The sequence below is a fragment of the Urocitellus parryii genome, chromosome 1 (assembly GCF_045843805.1).
Source record: "Urocitellus parryii isolate mUroPar1 chromosome 1, mUroPar1.hap1, whole genome shotgun sequence".
Taxonomy (NCBI): Eukaryota; Metazoa; Chordata; class Mammalia; order Rodentia; family Sciuridae; genus Urocitellus; species Urocitellus parryii.
The window spans coordinates 157,663,111-157,684,375 of NC_135531.1; the positions used below are offsets into that span (position 1 = coordinate 157,663,111).

Genomic DNA, 21,265 nt, shown 5'->3' on the forward strand with positions numbered 1-21,265 from the left:
ATTACCGCTGCCATGCTCGCTCGGAAGACAGTCAGCAAAGCCTGCGAGGGCTCAGCTCCTCCCTCCCTGCTCTGCTCAATTTCACTCTCCTCCTCGGTTCCGTGAGCGCCTGGTGCCGGCAGTGCCGTCCCAGCCCTGCACCCCGAGGTCCTCCCGTGGTGAGGACTTGAGTGGACAGTGGCAGTGGGTGGAGAGAGGAGGAGGGTTCGCCCTGCAGGCTCTCTGGATGCAGAAGCTGGACGTGCTGCAGAGGAGGCTGTACTCTTCCTGGAGCCTGGCTTCTGGGGTGCACCCATCTCTCGGGGTTCACCTAGGCAGCCTCCGAGTTCCAGGGGCACTCGGGGACGGTGCTGTCCCTTCTGGGTGCTGACAGCAGAGCCTGTCTCCCCTCTGCCACCATGAGCGGCTGTTCCAGAAGATGCAAGCTCGGCTTCGTGAAATTTGCCCAGACCATCTTTAAGCTCATCACCGGGACCCTCAGCAAAGGTAGGGAAAGTGGCCTTGACTCTTGCTCTGTCTTGATGTCATCTGACAGGTCACGCTGCCTCGGTGTGGCCAGTGTGGCTGTTGTGGTGTGCCCAGTTCTCGGAGGAGACTGTGGAAAATCGGTGGCTGGGATCTGAGGTTGCTGACAACCTGGGTCCTGGTTCTGTGCAGGCGGGCACCCCGCCAGGGAGCTCAGCCGGTTATAATTGCCTGGAACTTTGGAAATGGAGTTGGTGGTGTGTGGCTGATTGGTTAAGGGCGGGGAAAGGAACAGAACCCTTCCCAGAGCACGGGAAGCGGCTTAGCGTGACTGGAGTTTCAAGAAGTTACCCAGGGAGTGTTGTGTCTTGTTGATAAGAGAGATTTGATGCGGTGGGGCTGTGAGCAGGTCTGCAGAGCACAGACCCAGGAGGGGGCAGCTGGAGGGGGCCTGGGGCCTGAGTCCACTGTGCACCGGTGAATCCACAATCTGGGTCAGCTTTGCAGTCATGTGCCAAGAGCTCTTTCTTGGGGTCTAGGGTCCCATGCTTCTGGGACTTTGGTCATCATTCTGTCTGCCTTTTGGGAGCCCTGTGCCTCCCTATCTCCTGCCCATGTCCATGTCTGATTTTCCTGCTTCTCTGAGCACTGGGGTGGCAGGGAGTTTGCAGGCTTAAGTCTCCAGGCAGCCCAGGAAGGATGGCTGGGGACCAGAATTAGCACAGTCTGGGCATCATTAGCCCCACAAAGGGCCAACAGCCCTGGTCCCCTTGGCAAAAGGGGGGATAACTTCTCAAAGACCCCATTTTATATTCTGTACGAGGGAGGTTTGGCCACTCAGAGACACTCAGGCAAACTTTCTAGAGATAAATTTAAAGGGAGAGCAGCAGAATGATGAGGTCCCATTGACTGAAAATAATGTCTTTAAATATTCATGCCCTCTTTCAGGAAGAACGAGTCCTTTTGGGGGACGAGGCACCGGAAGCAGCAGGCAGAATATTCAGGGAAGGAGGCCCCTAAAACCTTGACTGGGAATTTGAAAAATAGCAATGAGAGAAGATAAAGCTGTGGGTGGCCAGCTCTCCTGACATGGCTCAGGTACCCGGCTGCCCAGTGGACCCCGCCTGGGTAAATCCAGTAGCCAGCACGGATGGGGGTGGCGAGATTGCGCTTACTACCTTTCTTAGGCTTTTTGGGGGGGCTCCTGATCCTTCTTTATTGTCTTTCTGAAATGGGGATTCTTGTCCCTGCAGATACCCAGGTGGATTGAACAATGGTGATGGGCAGTGTGTCAGGCTGCCTGGCCTGAATTACTGGAGGCCTGGAGAGGGGTGCACAGGAGGCCAGGGGCCATGGTGGCAGAGGCTCTCACTTCCTGGAGGAGGAGGGAGTGAGGGGGAGAGGAGGCTTCACGGTGCTTCCAGTTCAGGGCTTGCTTCCTGTGCCACAGGTACCAAGACCCAGAATGGGCAGCATCCTCCAGTCCCTGCCTCCCAGAAGTCCACCAAAAAAGGGCTTTGGTCTGAGTGGGGAAAGCCCAGTCTCAGCTCTGGCTCTGCCACCTCGGCAAGCCACAGCCTCCCTGACCTCAGTTTTTCCATCTGTACAATGCGTCCGTGACATCCTGTCTACCTCCGAGCACCACTGGGAGGGTCCGAGGAAGTACAGACGTGGGATCCGTTCTGGAGTGGTTGCAGATGTGAGGGAGGGGCAGAGGCAGAGACAGGAGGGTCTCCCATGGCCCCTGCAGGGCTCAGGTCAGAAACTCTTCCATTTAATGGACTGCAGAGGGGTCTGTCCACCCAGGCAGCATCAGAGGAGGAACACAGTCCAGAAGGGATACGACGCGGCACGAAGGGTGAGTGTGAGAAAGCAAGTGGGCAGACGGAGGGAGTGTGTGCACAGGAGTGTGTGTGTGTGTGTGTGTGTGTGTGTGTGTGTAAGAGAGACAGACGGGCAGCTAGACAGCAGAGGTGGCCATCTGAACAAATGAGCATATGAGAAATGAATGACGAGAAGATGTTTTCTTCTGCTCATTCGCCTGTGCTCATTGGCTCAGCATGTGTTTATTGAGCACCTCCTGCATGCTCTGCTCATCATGAGATGCAGGACACAGGAATCACAGACAGAAGCCTTCCACCGAGAAGTCCGCAGTCCGCAGGGCACAGTCCTAACACATGGGTACCAATTGGGATGCCAATATCTCGGGGAAGGGCTGAGATGCAGGGAAGCTTGGCAGCCAACTTGCACTGTTCCTGGGCAGACTGGGGCCTCCTCCAAATGTAGCATCTAAGCTGAGATGAGGGGTTGGGAGGGGAGGCAGAGCTGAACAGGGGCGAGGGGGTTGAGGCTGGCTGGGAGAGCAACTTTGGTATGTCGGCCTCTGCAGAAAGACCAACTGCAGAGGGAGGAGGGCTCCCCACCCCCTGCTCATAATCCTGGAAACTGAGATCCACCTGACACACAGGGGCTCCGTGGTGACCAGCACTGGGGACAGAGTAGCTGCCTAGTCTTCCTCTGATCTGCTTCAGTACCGAGTTTCCTGCAGCCGGGGTTCAGGGAAGCAGCTTGCCCAGGCAGCAGGAGAGGGGCATGTCTGGCTGTATCTGTGGCCTTGGCCTCAGCTCTACGGAGAGGACCCGGTGTTTACACAGTCCTGGCTCTGCGCCAGGCATGTGCAGGACAACTGGTATTCTGCCCAACCCAGGTGTTTGCTAAATATTCATTAAATAAATGATGACCCTAGGAGCAGGGCCAGGGCTGGAGCTAAGGAAGGTCTGCACAGAGTCCAGAAAGAGACTTTCTCCCTCACGGACCTCCCTGGTGGACTTAGATCCACCCTACGTGGACACAGCATGCTTGCTTAATGGTTTCTGGCTTGAGTCGTGATTTCCTTTATCCATTATTCATTGCACTGAGTTCTAGATGTGCAAGAATCCAGCCCTCCAGAGCACGAGTTCTCTTTGTCCCTTTCAGGGTGGGAATGCAGAATCTGTTGTCCAGGCACCTCGTTCTGGTCCTGGAAACAAACTATTATTTCTCGCCCGCCTTACGTCTACTTGGGGCATAAGAATGGCTGGGGACCCCTGCTCCCCATTCTGCCTGTTAGGGCACTTGGTAGAGGGACCTGGTGGCCCAGATTTCTCATCAGTGGCCTGCTGCAGAGATGAATGGCTCAGGTCTTCCTGTACATATGCGGCCTCTCCAACCGGGAGCCTTTCTTTCCTAGCCCTGATGGCCACTGGTGATCCGCTCCTCTAGGAGATGGTGAGAAAGCTGTCTTCCCCACTAGTGCACAGCCCTGTGAACAGGACCAGTTCGCTTCACTCTCGCTGTAGCCAGAGCTGAAGTTTAGAGCTGGGCTCAGGGTGGGAGGTCCACTATGGGTCCAAGTGAAAGAAACACCACATCCAGCGGGTGGCCTGAGATGCTTGATCCAGGAGGCACTGGGCGCTGGCCACCCCCACCTCTTCAGTGCCCGCCTCTGAATACTGTTCAGGTGCAGGAGCTGGGTCTGTTGCCAGAGGGTGCGGCTGCAGCCACACAAAGCCTTCAGAACTCTGCCTGAGCTTCCTTAGGGCTTATATTATCCCCAGGAGGGGAGGCTGGGTGGGCAGGCCTCTGGCATCCCCGCTCCAACAACTTCAGCTCTACTTTGATTTGTTTTACGTACTGGATTTCTCTCTAATTTAGAGTTTCTTTTTTTCTTTTTTTAAGTTGGGGCTGGGGTTGTAGCTCTGTGGTAGAGCACTCGCCTCTCATGTGTGAGGCACTGGGTTCCATCCTTAGCACCACATAGAAATAAAATAAAGTCATTGTGCCACCAACAACCATAAAATATTAAAAAGAAAGAAAGAAAGAGAGAGGGAGAGAAAGAAAGAAAAGAAAGAAAGAAAGAAAGAAAGAAAGAAAGAAAGAAAGAAAGAAGAAAAGAAAGAGAAAGAAAGAAAGAAAGAAGAAAAGAAAGAGAAAGAAAGAAAGAAAGAAAGAAAGAAAGAAAGAAAGAAAGAAAGAAAGAAAGAAAGAAAGAAAGAAAGAAAAGAAAAGAAAGTTTGCAAACCATGAGCACATTGGGAGGTGTCCCTGGTGCCAAGCCTAGGACATCGCAGGGTCCCTAACACACTGGAAAGGCTAGGCTGGCCCTGTCTCCTCTCTGGCCTGTTTCCTACTCAGTGAAATGGGACCATGGCACCCTCCTTACAGAATCGCACCAGGTGATGTCTCTAAAGCTACCTGCATCTGAGCCACTATACTACTCAGTGTATGTCCCTAATGTGACTGTGGTCATTAGCTGACACTCTTGGGGTTGTGAGCCCTCAGGGAAGGCCCCACCCCTGCTCCTTGCTGGTTTCATCAGTGCCCAGCACAGACTCAGAGAGACCCCTTGAGAGCACTCTAGGAAGGCATGGGACCTGCTGCCCAGATACTGGATGACGTTACTCCACTCACTTCCTGCTACCCATCTGGCTGTCCTGAGGGCAGCTGAGCCTGCCCCTTGTCTGATTCCCTCATCAGGAGGTCAGAGCCTGACTCTGAGCCAGGCCCTCACCTGCTATGTCATTGGAAAGCCCAGTCCCTGATTCAGATGCCTGGGAAACCAGGGGTCTGTCCCTTGGTCTGCCCAGCCAGCGACCCAGCTCCCTCACACAGAACTGGAGGCCAGAAATTGTTGAGGCTGCACTCTGGCTGGGGAGGTCTGAAGTCATCTCCTCTGCACCCTGGGAATAAATCTGTTGCCCCAGGTGAAGATAACAAAGCCAAAATAAGCAGGAGGGAGGGACCTAGTCCAGGGGAACTTCTAGCCTCGTCCAGGCCACCCGTGAGGCTCTGGGCAGGGAGGGGAAAGAGGGGGATGAGATCTATGTCAAGGACAAAGCCCTGGAGCTTCAGTGCCCCTCCCCCCCAGGGTGTTCCTTTCCCCACAAGACAGGACCAGGACCTTGCTCCAGACCTGCCAGAGACACACTGTACCTCTTGGGAACTCCCTGCTGCTGTTCAAGGTCCTCAAGAGGCTGACCTTGGACCTGGGGATGAGCTCTGCCTTCAGCTGGCTGGGCTTGGGTCCCAACTCTGCTGTCAGCCATCTGTGAGGCAAGCAAGTTACACATGCTCCCAAGTCAAGGTCCCCCCTTTAGTTGGAGATAATAGTGACATCAACTGTTCAGGGTGCTTTATCATAGGATGGGGATCATGTCAGTAAAGGCTGGCAGCTGGTGGGCATATGCCCAGCCTGCCTTGCAGGGGGTGAGGAGAGTCCTCCCTGTAGTGCTGTGCCCTGGCCACCTCCCTTGCCACACGCCAGTCTCAACCCCAGAAACAGGGATTGCAGTCTCCATTTTGACAGAGAAGGAAACGTGTTTAGCTAACCCAGGTGGCCCAGCTAGAGGGGGGCAGAGCTGGGACCAGAACCCAGACCCTGCCAGGAGCAAGGCCAGGAGCAAGGCCAGGAGCAAGGCCAGGCACCATGTGCTGCACTCACAGGGCTGGAGGAGATGGCACTGCCCACACTGCGCCCACCTTGCCTCCATCTGGGTCCCCAGCTGTCTTCAGAGCAGTCACCTATTGTGTAAGGGGCTGTGACAGAGGCCAAGGTCAGCAAGACAACCATGTTCCAGTTCTCCCAGAGTCCCTGTCACCTATTACACAGGCACATGGGGCCAGGGCACCTTTCAGACACATAGAAGGACCCTCCACCACAGCTCTCCCTTCTTCAGTCCAAGGCAACTGTGAGAGGTGGTCTTGATCATGGGGCATGTGCCAGGTTTGGGGCACCAGGTGGTCCAGCATTGAGGAACCAGCTGGGGGTTGTCTGGGAAAGCACTGGCCTTCACCCTGGAGACCCTGGGACCTGCAAGAGGCTACCAAAGGGGAGACACTGCGCATCCCACGGGAAGCCTGTCCCTTGCTGGGGAAAGGAGTGTCCTCAGCTCGCTGTCCTGGCTGTGTAGGACAAGCACCTCTAATGTCACGCCCAGCAGGTGCTGCTGCCTCCCTGCACTCTCCGGAGAGCCTGCACCTTGCTGGGGCAGAGAGCTCCACCACCAGGGCTCCTGGTCCCCATCTGCCTCTCAGGTCCCAGGTCAGGCTCCCCCAGGCCCCATCCCGGCCTGCAGGTCTCACCGTCCTCACCCCCGGGAACAGGCCCATCACTCCCTGGTCCAGTTTTGCAGGCAGGGTGCTCTCTGGGGTCTCCAAGTCCTACAGAGGGGAAGAGGAAGTTGGCCCTCCCACCACCTGCTGGGCTGCTGCTCTCTGGGTCTCCCTCCCGTATAACCCGTATATCCCTGATCCCATGAAGGAATGATTTGTCGGGGGCTGCTTATCCCAGCATGGCTGCGCAGACGCCTATTAACTTCAGGACCACGGGGGAGCGGCTAGTTTGTTTCAAATTAAAAGCAGCTGGAATTGGGTCCCCCAGCAGGCAGGAGGGTACCGTGAGCTGCGGTTCCATGGCACAGGAGGAGACAAGCACCTCAGGTTCTAAGTACCCCTGAGGCCTGCCGAGACCCTAGTGGTCCCCAGGCCTTCAACCCTGCGGGCCCATCTTCAGATCCTGCAGGCCTAGCAGGAAATCTGTCACTCTCCGTCTTGAGTCTGTGTCCTCTACTCTAGAATGGGGACGATAACTCCCATGTCACACGGCCACAGGAGGCCCAGTGAGATGGTGGCACACACAGTACCTGGCACTTAACAGCTGCGGGAAGACGTCCAGCCCCTGCCTTTCTTTTCTCATGTGCTTCAACTCAGACTTGAAGCCAGAAGAGGTCAAGGTGAAGGGAGCAAGGCCACGGGGGTCCCGTTGTCTTCTGGCTCCTCTCTAGGGGCACTGCCACTCCACACTGTCTCAGCGACTGCCAGTCGCTTCAGTGACAAGTTCCGTAATGGAAAATTTGTCAACAGCTGAAAGTGTCCCTTTTATCTAGTGGTCTGTGCATTTATTGGCCATCCCCCAACCCCCGCCTCAGAAAGCAAGCCACGCAGTGCCACTGGCTGTGGGTGGATGTCCACGGTGCCTCAGGCACCTGCACCCCATGAACGCTGAACTAATGAGAGAGATAGGCTTCCCTGCCCTCAATGGCAGGCCCGGGGGGGGGGGGGGGGGGGGGGGCGGGGCAGCTGCCTCTTTTTGAGGCCTGGTTTTTGTCTGGCTGGTTATGAGGCCTCCCACTCCCCATCTCCCTGTTCTGAATTGCCGTGGGCAGAGTTTGATAGAAGTGACCAGCCAGAGTGACCTTAACAAGATGAGGGGTTGGTCCCCCTTGTCCCTGTTCCCATCCAGCTTTCTCCTGCTCCACCCAGGCATTGGCCTCTTGGAAGCCTGCGCTGCCCATCTGTGAAGCTGACCATTATGGTGCCTGCCCAGGCGTCCGTGGATATTCAGGGGAGATCAGCTTCTTCCTCCTACCCAGAGTGGAAAGCAGGAGGGAGGACCCAGCAGCTGAGGGTCCCACAGAGGGGCAGGGAGCTGAGGAAGTCGTACTGGGTGGGGGAGGAGAGATGAGGAAACCACACAGCTCCCCAGGCTCCGGGGGGGAGGAGGGGGACCCCAGGAAGAGCCTGGGGAGGGGAGGTTAGTGTCACCCGTGAGCAACCTTCCCTGTGCCCTCACAGATGAACAGGATGAGGGCAGCAGAAAGCCCTTCCTCCCTGTAGGATGAGGGCGGGAGGACCATGCACACAAGGCCAACCTCATGTCTTCTGGCTGAAGCCACTGATTCCCTGTTGTGTCCCTAGAGGGGCACAGAGCGGCAGCTTTGGAGTCAGACCTGGCTTTGAATCCAGATCCTTACATTTGCTCCCATAGTCCGTCCAGAATGCTATCACTGAAGGCCACAGACAGGGTGGCTTGTATTTCTGGAAACAGTTCTAAAGCTGGAAGTCCATGATCTAGTGCCAGCATGGCCCAGTTCTGTCGAGCGCCCTCTCCCTCTTGCATTCTCCCATGGAGCAGGGAGGGCAAGCTAGCTGTCGGGCCTTTTCAAGAGGCCACTAATCCTACTGCTAAGGTCTCCACCCTCATGACCTAATCACCTCTGAATATCAGCACCAGGGGCTAGGACTTCAACATTACAACTTGGGGGCATGAGCATTAGTAATTCATCCATTGCACAGAGCAAGTGGCTTCCCTTCACTGAGCCTCTGTGTCTTTATCCCTAAGTGGAGGAATTGCTGACTCCAGGGGTCGCTTCTGGGTCTGCATTTTGAGGTCTGATAACCATCAGTTCAGCGCCACTCACGTGACCCACGCTGCCCGCCCTCTGGGCCAGCGTTGCCTCTAACACACATGAGAACCTAGAGACAAGGCCTGAGCTGCAGAAAGAAGAAGGGACTGGCTTGGAGGCCCTTGGCCAGCAGGAGACAGAGCTAGAACTGGAGTCCTGGGCGGTCTCCAGGATCCCCTACAACGCCCCCCCCCAACCACATTGCACCACCTCCATTTCTAAAACCAGACCTGGAGTAGGAAGACAACCCATACCTCCCAGCCAAGCCAAGAGGCAACATGTGTGCTTACTTGCTTCAGGAATCAAGGTTTCCAGGCCTCTGTCTGAATGAAAGAAACACAATCCCGGGGAAGACCCCTGAAACTAGAGTTCCCCAGTTGACACCACAAATCACTGCCCCAAGCACAAAGCCGGCCCCAGGCCTCCCAAAAGCAAGGGCAGTCCTAAAGGAACACCTGTTGCCCCACTTCCACTTGTAATTCCAGCCTGGCTCACTTTCACTTCTTACTAAGATGAGGTTGTTTGGAGGCAAAGAACTGGACCGAGGTCCGGTTGGAAGATGTGACTCTGGGGCTTGGATCTCAGAAGCTGGGGTTAGCCTACCCCAATTTTCTCTCTGTAATTTTTTCATTAACCTGAGCCAATTTGAGTGACATTTGCTAACCATCTGTGCTTGGCAGGCTGAGCCAGGCCCAGGCTTGCCGCTCAGTATCTGCAAACATCAGCTTGGAACCAGCTGTCACTCAGAGCCTGGGACATGTCTGAGCCAGGAGGCATATTGGATTGCAGAATGGTTCACAACACCCTGGTACTGATTCACTGCCCACACTGCCCGAGTCCAGAAACAGTGGCCTATCGTTCCCCATGCAACAGGGACCACGTGAGGAAGGATAGTTGTCACTACCCATCAAATGCTGCTCATTTTGTGGGGGCAAACGTGGGATCCCCACATGCAATCCAGTTCTGTCTGTGTGGGTTGTACACTCGTATTCCCGACCTGAGGCCTGGAGAGGTGGACTAGCTTGCCCAGCTGGGTCTCACACACCCAGCAGACTCCGAAGACCAAGTGCTAAAGGAACTCTCTCAGTCAGATCTCTCAGCCCCTCACCCACCCTCTGCTGGGGACTGAGCTGGCCCCCTAAATCCATGTGTTGAAGTCCTAACCCCTAGAGTGATTGTATTTTGAGGTAAGGCCTTGAAAGAGGTAAAGTTATATTAGGTCATAGGTGGGTGTCCCCGATCCCGTAGGACTGGTGTCCTCAGAAGAAGAGGGACAACAGCAGGGACGTGCAGGACAGGAAAACTGCCCGTGAGGAAGCAGTGAGAGGGCAGCCAGCTGCACTCAAGGAGAGAGGCTGCAGGTGCCTTCTGCCAGCACCTTGACCTTGGACCTCTGGCCTCTGGAACGTGCAAGATTAATTTGTTGTTTAAGGCGCTTGACAGCCCTAGCATGATTCTGTCATGACAGCCCTAGCAGATTGCTACAACCACAGGCATGGAGAACATTAAATTCACTACTTTAGGCATTTCTAAGTGTATACATCAGTGGCATTAAACACGTTCAGATATTGGGCCGCCATCGCCACCATCCACTTTGAGAACGTTCTTTTTTTAAAATAATTCTAACTTTTTTAACCTTTTTTGTGTGTGTGTGGGGGGGTGTTGGGGATTAGAACCCAGGGTTGTGCACGCAAGACCAACTGAGCCATATCCCCAGCCCCTCAAAAACATCCTTCATCTCACAAAACCGAATCTCTACAGATGATAGTTCCCCATCGTTCCCTCACCTGGCCATCGTCTCTATTGTCTGTCTGCAATTTTGACTCTTCTAGGACCTCATGTAAGTGGAATTGTGAACAGAGTCTGTCCCTTAGTGTCTGGCTGGGTTCACTTAGCATAATACTTCCAAGGTCCTTTCGTGTGGTAGCCTGTGTCAGAATTCCATTCCTTTTTCAGAAATAATGGAATGTTCCATTGTATGCCACACTACAATGTGTTTATAAATTCATCCATGGTGGATGATTCCCATATGTATACATATATGTGAGTGTGTATAAATATATATATATATATATATATATATATATATATATATATATATATTTGAATTTCTTAGGGCCTCGATAAGTTGCTGAGGCTGGCTTTGAACTCAAGATTCTCCTGCATTAGCCTCCCGAGCTGCTGGGATTTCAGGCATGTGCCTACAGTGCACACCCTTCACATATTTTTAAAAGGCAAAGTAGATCACTTAATTCCTTTGCTGGAAGCTGTCTCCTGTGGATTCTTGACACCTTTTGAGTCAAATGCAGACAAGCATTGCATGCCCTGCCCGCTGGGTTTCTGTTCCCTTCCTCTTATTTCCTTTTCCCTCTCCCCACCCTGACCGGTGATGCACCCCAGACCCCAGGCCATGCTGTCCAGGAACACCAGCTCCTCAGCCTCAGGTGCCCACACTCCTGTTCCCCAGGGAGTTGGGAGCTGGGTGCTTTCTGGGGGAACCTGCCCTGAGCCATCCCTGCACTTCATTTACGCCCTTCTCAGCGGGAGCCCCTCCTCCACGGAGCCCCTCCTCCACCGAGCCCCTCCTCCTCGCCACCCCCACTTCCACCTTCCCTGGCCCCTAAGGCTGCCTGTTTTCCTGCTTAGCACTTCCTGCCCCTGCAATTACACTGTATGCTTTGCACTGTTTTATTTTAAATATTGAAATTATATATATTTAAGGTATAGAGTGATATTTTGATCCTCAACTATATAGTAAACTGATTATTACAGTCAAGCTCATTAGCATACCCCTCTCTTCCCACATGTCCCTTTGTGTGTGGTGAGAATACCTGAGCTCTATCTTAACAGTCTTCCAGAAGACTTGCGACATTCCTTACTGTAGCTCCCGCAGTGCACTAGATCTCTGGAACCTGTTTATTCCCAGCGTCTTCCTGTAACTCCCAGGTATATGACCAAGCTCATCCACGGAGAGTCCAACTCGGTGAGGGCAGGGACTTCATCCAGGCCATTGCACGTCCTTGGTGGGAACTGAGAGTTGACCCAGCTGATGAGAAGCCTCAGGCCCAGGAAGGCCCCTCAGCAAGCCAGAGGCAAGGCTGGCCCTTGAATCTTCGACTGAGACTTTTTTTCCACTCCCTGCTTGCTCTGCTATGCCTGCCCTTGAAAAGCCCCTGTTCTCTTACCTGCCTTCTCCTGTCCTTCTGTCCATCCACTTTCCCTTGGTAAGGCTGCTGGGGATCCCGCATCCAGAACATGAAGGGTTAAGCCTGTCATCTTGCTCCCTGGCTAGCCATCCTAAGAACTGCTCCCTCCTGGGGGAAGCTACTTGGTAGTCTTTGATTCATTCTTGCGATGTCTAATGGCCAATTTGAATTGTCAACTTGATGGGATTAAGAGGATTATGGGTGTGTCGGTGAGGGTGTGTCTAGGAATGATTGGCATGTGGAATACCCAACTGAAATGGAGGCCCTCCCTAAACGTGGGCAGCACCATCCAATAGGATGATGGCTTGGATGGAATGAAAGTTGGAAGAACAAGGAAACAGCCATGGATTTCAAACTGGTTGTTCTTGAATAGGTTCTTGATTGCTGCTGCAACCATCTTAGGAAACCATAGTAGGATACCGGACTCTCATTTCTTCACTCTTCCAAAGCGGACTCTGCCAGTGATTCTGCAGAAGCCTTCGGCCTTGGACTAGGGTAGCACCGTTGATCCCTCTTGCTCTTGGACCCTGTAGCTACTGGTTCTCCCAGCTCTCCTGCCTGCAGACGGCCACCGTGGACTATCTAGCTTCTGGTCGCTAAGCCAACCTAATAAGTCCCCTTTTATAATTATACCTCCCGTGGATCCTGTCCCTCTAGAGAACCCTGGCTAAGCACACCGTGGAAGGAGGGGAGGCCAGAGGCGGGGAAGGACTGGCCAGGGCTTTCAGCCTGCTGACTGCTCCATTCACCCAGGAGGCTACATGAAGTGACCAGCAGAGGTTTCTCAGGGCTTTAGGTGCAGCTGGCTCTCCCTGCCTGGTCCCCTCCAGCCCTTAAAAATCAGGATTTGGGGAGATCTTTGGACCCCAAACCCAGTACCACCATTTTCAACCTGAAGGTCCTTCAGCTTTGCTTTCTCATCTAACGGGGCGACAACACCCTGGTTGGTTAAGTTAATGTGCCTGCAGTGCCGAGCGCAGGCCGTGTCCTACTGTGTGCTCAGCAAATGGCTGTGTGCTTTGCTGTGTCTGTCATTGCTGTTTGTCAGGACTGAGCCAAAGTCACCTCTCATTTCACTCCTCGAATCAGAGACCTCCCAGGTCTTAGAAATGAGCTTTTCACAGCAATCACCCATTTGAGCCAGAAAAGTGCTAGAAAATTCTCTGAAGTTCTCCTTTCCTCTTCCTATCTGGAATCAGAGTGACAGTAAGAAAGGGCCTTTTTTTCTGGGCTGGTGGGACAGAAGAGCTAATGGTCCCCTTGGAAAATGACCTTTAAAATGTTCCAGTCAGTTGCGCTTCCTCCCTCTCCCTGCCCCTCTTTACCTGCCTACCTGGGGACCAGCAGAAGGAGGTAGAGGAGGCCTGAGACCTGCATGCTCTGGCAGCCACCTGCAGCCTCATCCGACTCCCCTGAGGACACCTAGAGGGGAGAAGCTATCCCCAAATCCCAGAGCCCCACCGCAGGCACACTTGGACAGGACATTTACCCGAGAGCTGAAAACCAAGCAGCATCGGCTTCCTTGGTGGCTCCCGCCCCCCATGGCCCCAGGAGGGGAGGGAAGGTAGACACTGTGTCCTGGACTTGAACTCTGCTGAGACCCAAAAGCTGACCAGTGTGTGTCAGTGAAGCCAAGGTCACCACTGCACAGTGACCAACCAGCATGGGCCTCCCTCAACCTCCTCAGTGGACAAGTGGGGAAACTAAGGCCAGGGCAAGGAGACCTTGAGCAAGGGCCCCGAAGGCCCAGACTTCCCTGGCCGCTGGAGCACAGGGATAGAGAGGGAACTGGGGCCCCCGGATGGTGACTTTTCAAGTCCACATGGTCAGTGACTGAGGCCAAGCCCATCAAGGCCCTCACTTCTGCATCCTCACCCTGGGGATTCACCTGGAGGTGGCTCACCATCTCTGCCTTCCCTGTCCTCGGTCCTTAAGCTCCAGGCCCACAGGAGTCTCCATGGCTCCGGGAGCTCATGGAGGAGCAGGGGGCCACCTCTCAGTTGTCTAAGAACCCCAGCGCCCAGCACCCAGCACAAGGCCTGACCCCGGAGGCTCGGCAGATGGGTGGATGGAGGGATGTGCACGCGGACTTTTACGAAGGTACTCATCATGATATCATTGAATTATTTATTATCATGAAAGATTGGAGAGGGTCTAAACTTCAGTCAAAAAATAGTGGGTTAAAGAAATTTTGGCTCATCTACTTGATGGAATAACATTAAACCTTTGGAAAATTATCTTAAGGGTGATCTACTAAAATGCAGAAATGCTCTAGACATCTAGAAAGCTGATTATAAAATTGCATGCGCCTTGTGGTCCCCATCTGTGAAGAGAGTATAAGTGGAAGATGTAAAATAGAAAAGAAAGAAACTGAAGTATTGGGTGAGGTTTTATTTGGGATGAAGGGTTATTTTCTTAAGGTCTCTGATACTTCTCTATAGTGTTTGAACTGGATCCGTGAGCACACACACTTAGTAATAAGCCATGAAGATATCATTTGCTGAAAGTAAATCTTCAACTCTGTAATATTTTACCACTCATAGAATTTGTGATTTCACTGTCATTATATCTCTGGCGGTCCCTCCCATGCTAGAGTACAGGCTGGGCCTGTCCCCCAACCAAATCCACAAATAGCCACTTCTGGTCCCTGTCTGTCCCTCCTCTATGCACATTCTCCTCCAGCCATACTGTCCCTACCTGTGTTTTATGTTCCTGAATCTAACTCAAATGGTTCAGAACACACACACACATGCGCCCCTCTTTGCATAGAGGGAGAGACATAAAGACAGACAGTGCAATTGTAACCAAGTATTGATAATCCTTGGTGAATCAAGGTGATGGATATAATTTTGCAATTCATTATTTTTTTTTGTTTTGTTGTACAATAGGGATTGAACCCAGGGGCACTTAACCAGTGAACCACATCCCCAGTCCCTTTTTTTTTTTTTTTGTATGTTATTTAGAGACAGGGTCTCACTGAGTTGTTTAGGGCCTCACTAAGTTGTTGAGGCTGGTCTTGAACTCTCGATCTTCCTGCCTCAGCCTCCTGAGCCACTGGGACTGCAGGCATGCACCACCACACTCGGCTGTTACTGGACATTTTCAAAAAACAATATTGGCAGAAATAAAGGAGCAGCAGACACACTGTGCAGACTGGGGCTCAGCAGGAAGTCTCCAGAGTTCAGATTCCAGTTCCACACCCATTATTCAGGCAATGATCTTAGGCCCAAGGCTGACTTTCTAAGCCTCACATCAGTGAAGTGGAGGTTACGAAGAAGCTCCTGTGCATTCGTTTCCTGAGCTGCCTAGAGGATGGTGTGCGGAGGGCCTGGTGCAGCTACATTGCTGGGAACAGTGTCCCTGTTCCTCAACATGGGTCTGTTTATCACACTCTGTTCCCAAAGCTTCTTGGGTGACTGAGTAAAGCGTGGTGGCTTTACCATCTTTTGTTTGTGCAGTTATTTATCTACTTATTCTAATCAGTTATACTTGACAGCAGAATGCTCTTCAGTTCATTGTACACAAGTGGAGCAGAATTTTTCACTTCTCTGGTTGTACCTAAAGTAGGGTCACACCATCGTACAATCATACATGTAATGATGACCATCTCATTCCACCATCTTTCCTACCATCATGCCCCCTCCCACCCTCCCCTTTGCCCCATCCAAAATTTTTCCACTCATCCTATGCTCTCCCCCCATCATGGATTAGCATCCACTTATCAGAGAAAACATTTGGCCTTTGGATTTGGGGGACTGGCTTACTTCATTTAGCATTGTCTTCTCTAACTCCAACCATTTACCTGCAGATGCCATGATTTTATTATCTTTTAAAGCTGAGTAATATTCCATTGTGTATATACCACATTTTCTTTGTCTATTCATCTAGTGAAGGGCGTCTAGGTTGGTTCCACAGTTTAGCTATTGTGAATTGTGCTGCTATAAACATTGATATGGCTGTGTCCCTGTAGTATGCTGTTTTTAAGTCCTTTGGGTATAGACTGAGGAGAGGGATAGCTGAGTCAAATGGTGAACTAAGGAACTGAAGAGACATTTCTCAGAAGATGATAGATAATCAATCAACAAATATATTTTTTAAAAAATTCAACATCACTAGAAATTAGAGAAGTGCAAATCAAAACTACTCTAAGATATCATCTCACACCAGTCAGAATGGCAGCTATCAAGAATTCAGATAACAGTAAGTGTTGGCGAGGATGTGGGGAGAAAGATACACTCATCACTGCTGGAGGGACTGCAGGTTGGTGCAGCCAATCTGGAAGGCAGTATGGAGGTGCCTCGGAAAACTTGGAAAGGAGCCACCATTTGTTTGTGTGATTTTCTTTTTGTCAGTGGCCCCTGAGCTGCTGGAACCCAGGGCCAGGTCCCACTGGTATCCGCATCTCGGGGTTCTGGCACAGAGCCTGGCGGCGCAAGGGAGGAAGCTAGTAAACACACAAAACCCAAATTGAGGGACCCAAAGGGTCCAAAATGCACTGCACAGGAAATTCTTTTTATCAGGTACAAACTTGCATTTTGCTGAAGCAGCCACTACTCTGCTCCCACGGGCTTCCTCCAGATAAGGCATCACCTTGATAAATTAGCTGTGGATATAGGCATCCTGCAGTTGGCATGAAAATGCAATTTAATTTCCAATTAAGCTAGATTTCTGGGCCAAGGGATTTGTCTGTCTCACACTGGGAAGATCATTCTGGCCAGGCCTCTTGTTATCCTGGGCGATGACCCCGATGAATGGACTCTCAAGGCAAAGGGTCCTTTGACCCTTGGGCTAGTGTCAAGGTGGGGGCGAGGTCCTCGTGGGCAGAGCCGCTTTTCCATGAGAACTTAAGTTTGTACATAGGGACTCGGAGAGAGTTCAAAGCAAAGACAGGAACCTGTGTAGGGTGGGATGTTGAAAGGTGGAGAAAAAGATGGCCATAGGGACTCCTCAGAGCTCTGGGTGGAAAAGCCCCTGGTGTCCAAGAGAGCAGCAGCATCTGCGGAGCTTCTCAGCTGCGCCAGGCGCCGTTCTGAGTGCTCCACATTCCCTGTGGCACTGTGTGGTCACAAGCGCCCTGTAAAACCAACTATGACACTCTCGGTTTCCAAGGGGGGAAATTGAGGCTTGGGAGATTACACCGCCCAAGGTCATGGGGAGCTAGAGTCAAACTCCTACTTCCCTGCAGGCTCCCTTTCCCAGGACAAATCCAAAACACAGTGGAGAGCCAAGAATACTGTCAACACTGAGCTGAAACTTGGCCCCAGATTTATGCGAATTTGTAAGGTGTCACATGGCCCAATTTTTATTAATGACAGTGAAAAGAGGCTCTGAATCTATATATAAATGCAGCTATCGGCTCCCAGACGCATTCTGTGGGGGCTCATCAACCCCTGGAAACTAAATGGGAGAGGGGTGGGGTCGGTGGGAGGGGGTCACAGGAGAGCGGCCTCGCTTCAGTTCTGCTTTACCATGGAGTGACCAGTCGTTCTGTGGCTGGAGCAAGCCGAGGTTCCGGCTGTGTGTTGGTAAGGCTGTGTCCAGCTGGGGACAGTGAACTCCAGATGGCCCCTGGCCCTGTCAACCTTGGCAGTGGCCACGTTTCAGATCATGCACTTGGGTAGCACCCTGCGTCTGTGGACTCTTCAGAGGGGTGGCCTGGGGAGTCACTGGAGAGCCTGGCCTCAGAGGGAGGGTCTACAGAGGCCTCTAACTGCTCTCGGTGTTCGGCCTTGACCTTTTCACTTTTGAGATGGACAGGGCAAGGTTCCATGGCTCGAGAAACCAGAATCCATACCATGGGGATTGAAATGCAGCCCTGCTGCTTACTGACTTCTGACCTGGGGAGATTAAATCCTTCCCTGGGCCTCAGTTATGGCACCTCTGAAATGGAGACTCTGATGATAACCTGCAAGGACGCTCTTGGTGTCCATCGAGCCCTGTGTGGGAGGGTCCTGGCCCAGGTCCCTGCAGGCAGGTGCCCGGCACATGTTGCCTCTTGTTCCCATCAGGGATGACAGATTCTTATGTGGGGAGTGGTTAGCTACGTGTGTCCCCACGTGCAAGGGCTGATCTTGATACAGCGACTTATCATCAAAAGAGGTGCAGGGGTGGATGGCCACCAAGGAGCATGGAGCAAGGCAGGAGGGCTTTCGCCTGGCCACACTTCCCATACCAAAGAGGGGCACTGGACACCAAGCCTTTGACCCATGAGCTTTTGAGAGACATTTAATATCTCAACCATCACACACACACACACACACACAAACACACACACACACACTCACACACTGCTAGGATAAGGCAGAATTCACAAGTTAGTCACAGTTAGAGAATATCCATAATATGTAACCAATAAAATAGAACAACTATAGCGCCATGCTGTAACAGAAGTCAAGTCAACACGGTCTCTCAAAATATTTATCCTACGCCCTGCTTCCTGCTTCTGATGGTGTGAATGCTGGGGTGCCTACACCATGAGAGACAGTAAGCGAGGGACCTGCCTGTGTTGTGATGTCACCTGATCTCCAGCAGGGAGGGGACAAGGTATGGGGCTCAGGTACCTTTCTCCAGGTGTGAGTCACTGGCCCAGAAGAGCAAAGGCAAACCTGGAGCAGCACCGTCAGCTCATTAGCAGCGACTTATGGAGAACGGATGAGGCCGCGCTCAGGCAGCTGTGGTCATTGCAAAATGCGTTTTTCCGGTGTCTCCGACATCAGGTTTAAGTGCTCACCCCTTAACCCCCATCCTGTAGGGGAAGTTCTGCGGGCGGAGACAGGTGAGGTGTTTCCTAGAAGTAGGCCAGGCTCTGTCGACAGGAGGAGGACATTTCTCTCAAGTAAATGAAGGTCACCGTTACTAACGCATGAGGCAGTGGCGGCTAGGAATCCCCAAGTGCTGGGTTTTCTAGAAGGACGTGGCCTTTCCCCTTCGGGGGCTGTTTGGACATTCCAAGTTTCCGTGTAGTTTAGTCCCAAATGCAAGTGCAAGGAAACCGTGCGGAAAGTAGTCTCTTAGAATCAGACTCCTAGTTTTCTTTTTCTTTCTCTTTGAAGTTAAAATTTTGAGATAATCTTAGCTTTGCCTTTAGGCGTAGGAGTAACAGAGATCCATGGACCCCCCAGATCTCCCCAGTGGTCATATCTTGTAAAACTGTCGAGTAACATCACCCTCTGGTCCTCCTTAGAAGGCTCAGAGCCCTGAGACCCTCACCCAGAGAGCGAGACCCTCTGGGGAGTGGAAAGCCGCTTGCCCCCGACAGAAAGGCCTGCAGATGAGAAGCCGGGGTGCAGGGTGCACCCGGGCCCGGTCCTGGCCCCGTGGCTCTGGGTAGCTATGTCCCCAGGCTCTGGAGTCACCTGGCGTGGGCTGGACTCCCAGCTCCTGACTGACTCGATGGACGGCCCTCACCTCTCAGAGCCGCAGTGATTTATAGAAACTTAGATAGCACTGTGGGTCGTCCTCCTTCCCTGTCACAAAGGCCTGAGGTAGTTGGCTTATAAGGAAGAGAGTGTCACTGCAGCTCAGTTTTGGAGATCTCCCTCCGTGATTGACTGGCCCCGTTGTTCTGGGCCTGTGCTGGGGCAGCTCATCCTGGTGATTGCATGTGGCAGAGCAAAGCAGCTCACCTCATGGCCAGGGACCACAGGAGAGGGAAAGGGGTGGGTCCCACTGTGCTTCCCAAGGGCACATCCCCAGGGATTCAAGGACCTCCCACTAGGGCCACCTCTCGAAGGCCCCAGCACCTCCCAGGAGTGCCACAGACAGACCAAGCTTTCAGCCACTGGCCTCCAGACCCAGCTAGAGCAAGCTCTTAGTTTCAGTCACTCTTCTCCCCAACCCCGTCCCCTCTGCTTCTCCCTCCTCTCCTTTCCTTTCTTCCTCCCCCTCCCCCTCCTCCCCCCTTCACCTCCTCCTCCTCCTCTCCCTTTTCCTCTCCCTCCCCCTTTCTTCCTCCTCCCCATCCTCCCTCCTTCCTTCCTTCTCCCCCTCCCCCTTCCTCTCCCTCCTCCTCCCCCTTCTCTTCTCCCTCCTCCTCCTCCTCCTCTCCCTCCCCCTCTCCCTCTCCCTCCTCCTCCTCTTCCTCCTCCTCTCCCTCCCCCTCTCCCTCTCCCTCCTCCTCCTCTTCCTCCTCCTCTCCCTCCCCCTCTCCCTCCTCCTCCCCCTTCTCTTCTCCCTCCTCCTCCTCCTCTCCCTCCCCCTCTCCCTCTCCCTCCTCCTCCTCTTCCTTCTCCTCTCCCTCCCCCTTTCCCTCCTCCTCTCCCTCCCCCTTTCCCTCCTCCTCTCTCTCCCCCTTTCCCTCCTCCTCTCCCTCCTCCTCTTCTCCCTCCCCCTCTCCCTCCTCCTCCTCCCCCTCCCCCTCTTTCTCCCCCTCTCCCTCCTCCTCCCCCCTTCTCCTCCCCCTCCTCCTCCTCCTCCCCCTCCCCCTCCTCCTCCCCCTCCTCCTCCCCCTCCCCCTCCTCCTCCCCCTCCTCCTCCTCTCCCTCCCCCTCTCCCTCCTCCTCCCCCTTCTCTTCTCCCTCCTCCTCCTCCTCTCCCTCCTTCTCTCCTTCCCCCTCTCCCTCCTCCTCCTCCTCCCCCTCCCCCTCCCCCTCCTCCTTCTTCCCTTACAGTGCTAGGGATGGAACCCTGGCCTCACATGCTAGCCACAGGCCCAGCCTTATCAGTTACTATTCTAGAACTTTACACAATGACCCATTTAATACCAAGAACTATTATTTCTATTTTGAAGAGGCTGAAACACAGAGGTTGATTTATGTACCCAAATTCCCCAGCTAGGGAATAGCAGCATTGGCTGTCCGGGAGCCCAGGTGGTCCTCATCGGAGTCCATGTGCCCCAGAACCTTGCCCTGCCTCACCTGGGAGATGGGTCTGCAGCAGCTCAGTGCCGGGACATCATAAGCAGCAGGAATGCTGGGTGATATTATTGTTGGACACTTTCTCTGGAAGTCTCAGGCCATCATGACTTACGCTGTCAACTATTGGGGACCACTGGACACCTACCAGGTGCCAACCCTTCATTCAGCCCTCCCAACTCCCCAGAAAGGGTTCCTCTTTTGTAAATGGGGGGAAAAATCAGGAATCAGAGAGAGGAAATCTGGCAGAGGTAAAGATGGGACTCAAGCCCAAGAGCTGCAGCACCAGTCTTCCGTTCCACTCAGAGCCTGGTGACTTGTGCTGGTCCCTGATGCAGGAGGTGGGCCATCAGGTCCCCCAGAGCCTTTGCTGACACGAGGAGCACTGAGCCCTCCCCTAGGCCTTGTGGCTGGGGGCTGGGGTGGGGCCTGGGCACGTGCACTTCCCAGGGTCTCCTGGGTCCTGCCGCAGCTGGTCGGGAAGCACACTTTACACATCTCTGCTCTCAACAGGCTTCTT

General features: G+C 53.2%; 1 protein-coding gene across 2 annotated transcripts in view; it reads left to right on the forward strand.

The window, feature by feature from the left end:
- Positions 1–398: 398 nt before the first annotated feature.
- Kcnip1 (potassium voltage-gated channel interacting protein 1) overlaps positions 399–21,265 on the forward strand; it is a 318,927-nt gene continuing 298,060 nt past the window's right edge. For both annotated transcript variants that reach the window (XM_026401310.1, XM_026401314.2), the window contains exon 1: positions 399–486. In XM_026401310.1, the coding sequence (XP_026257095.1) occupies positions 399–486 (88 nt within the window). The remainder of the gene's footprint in view (positions 487–21,265) is intronic.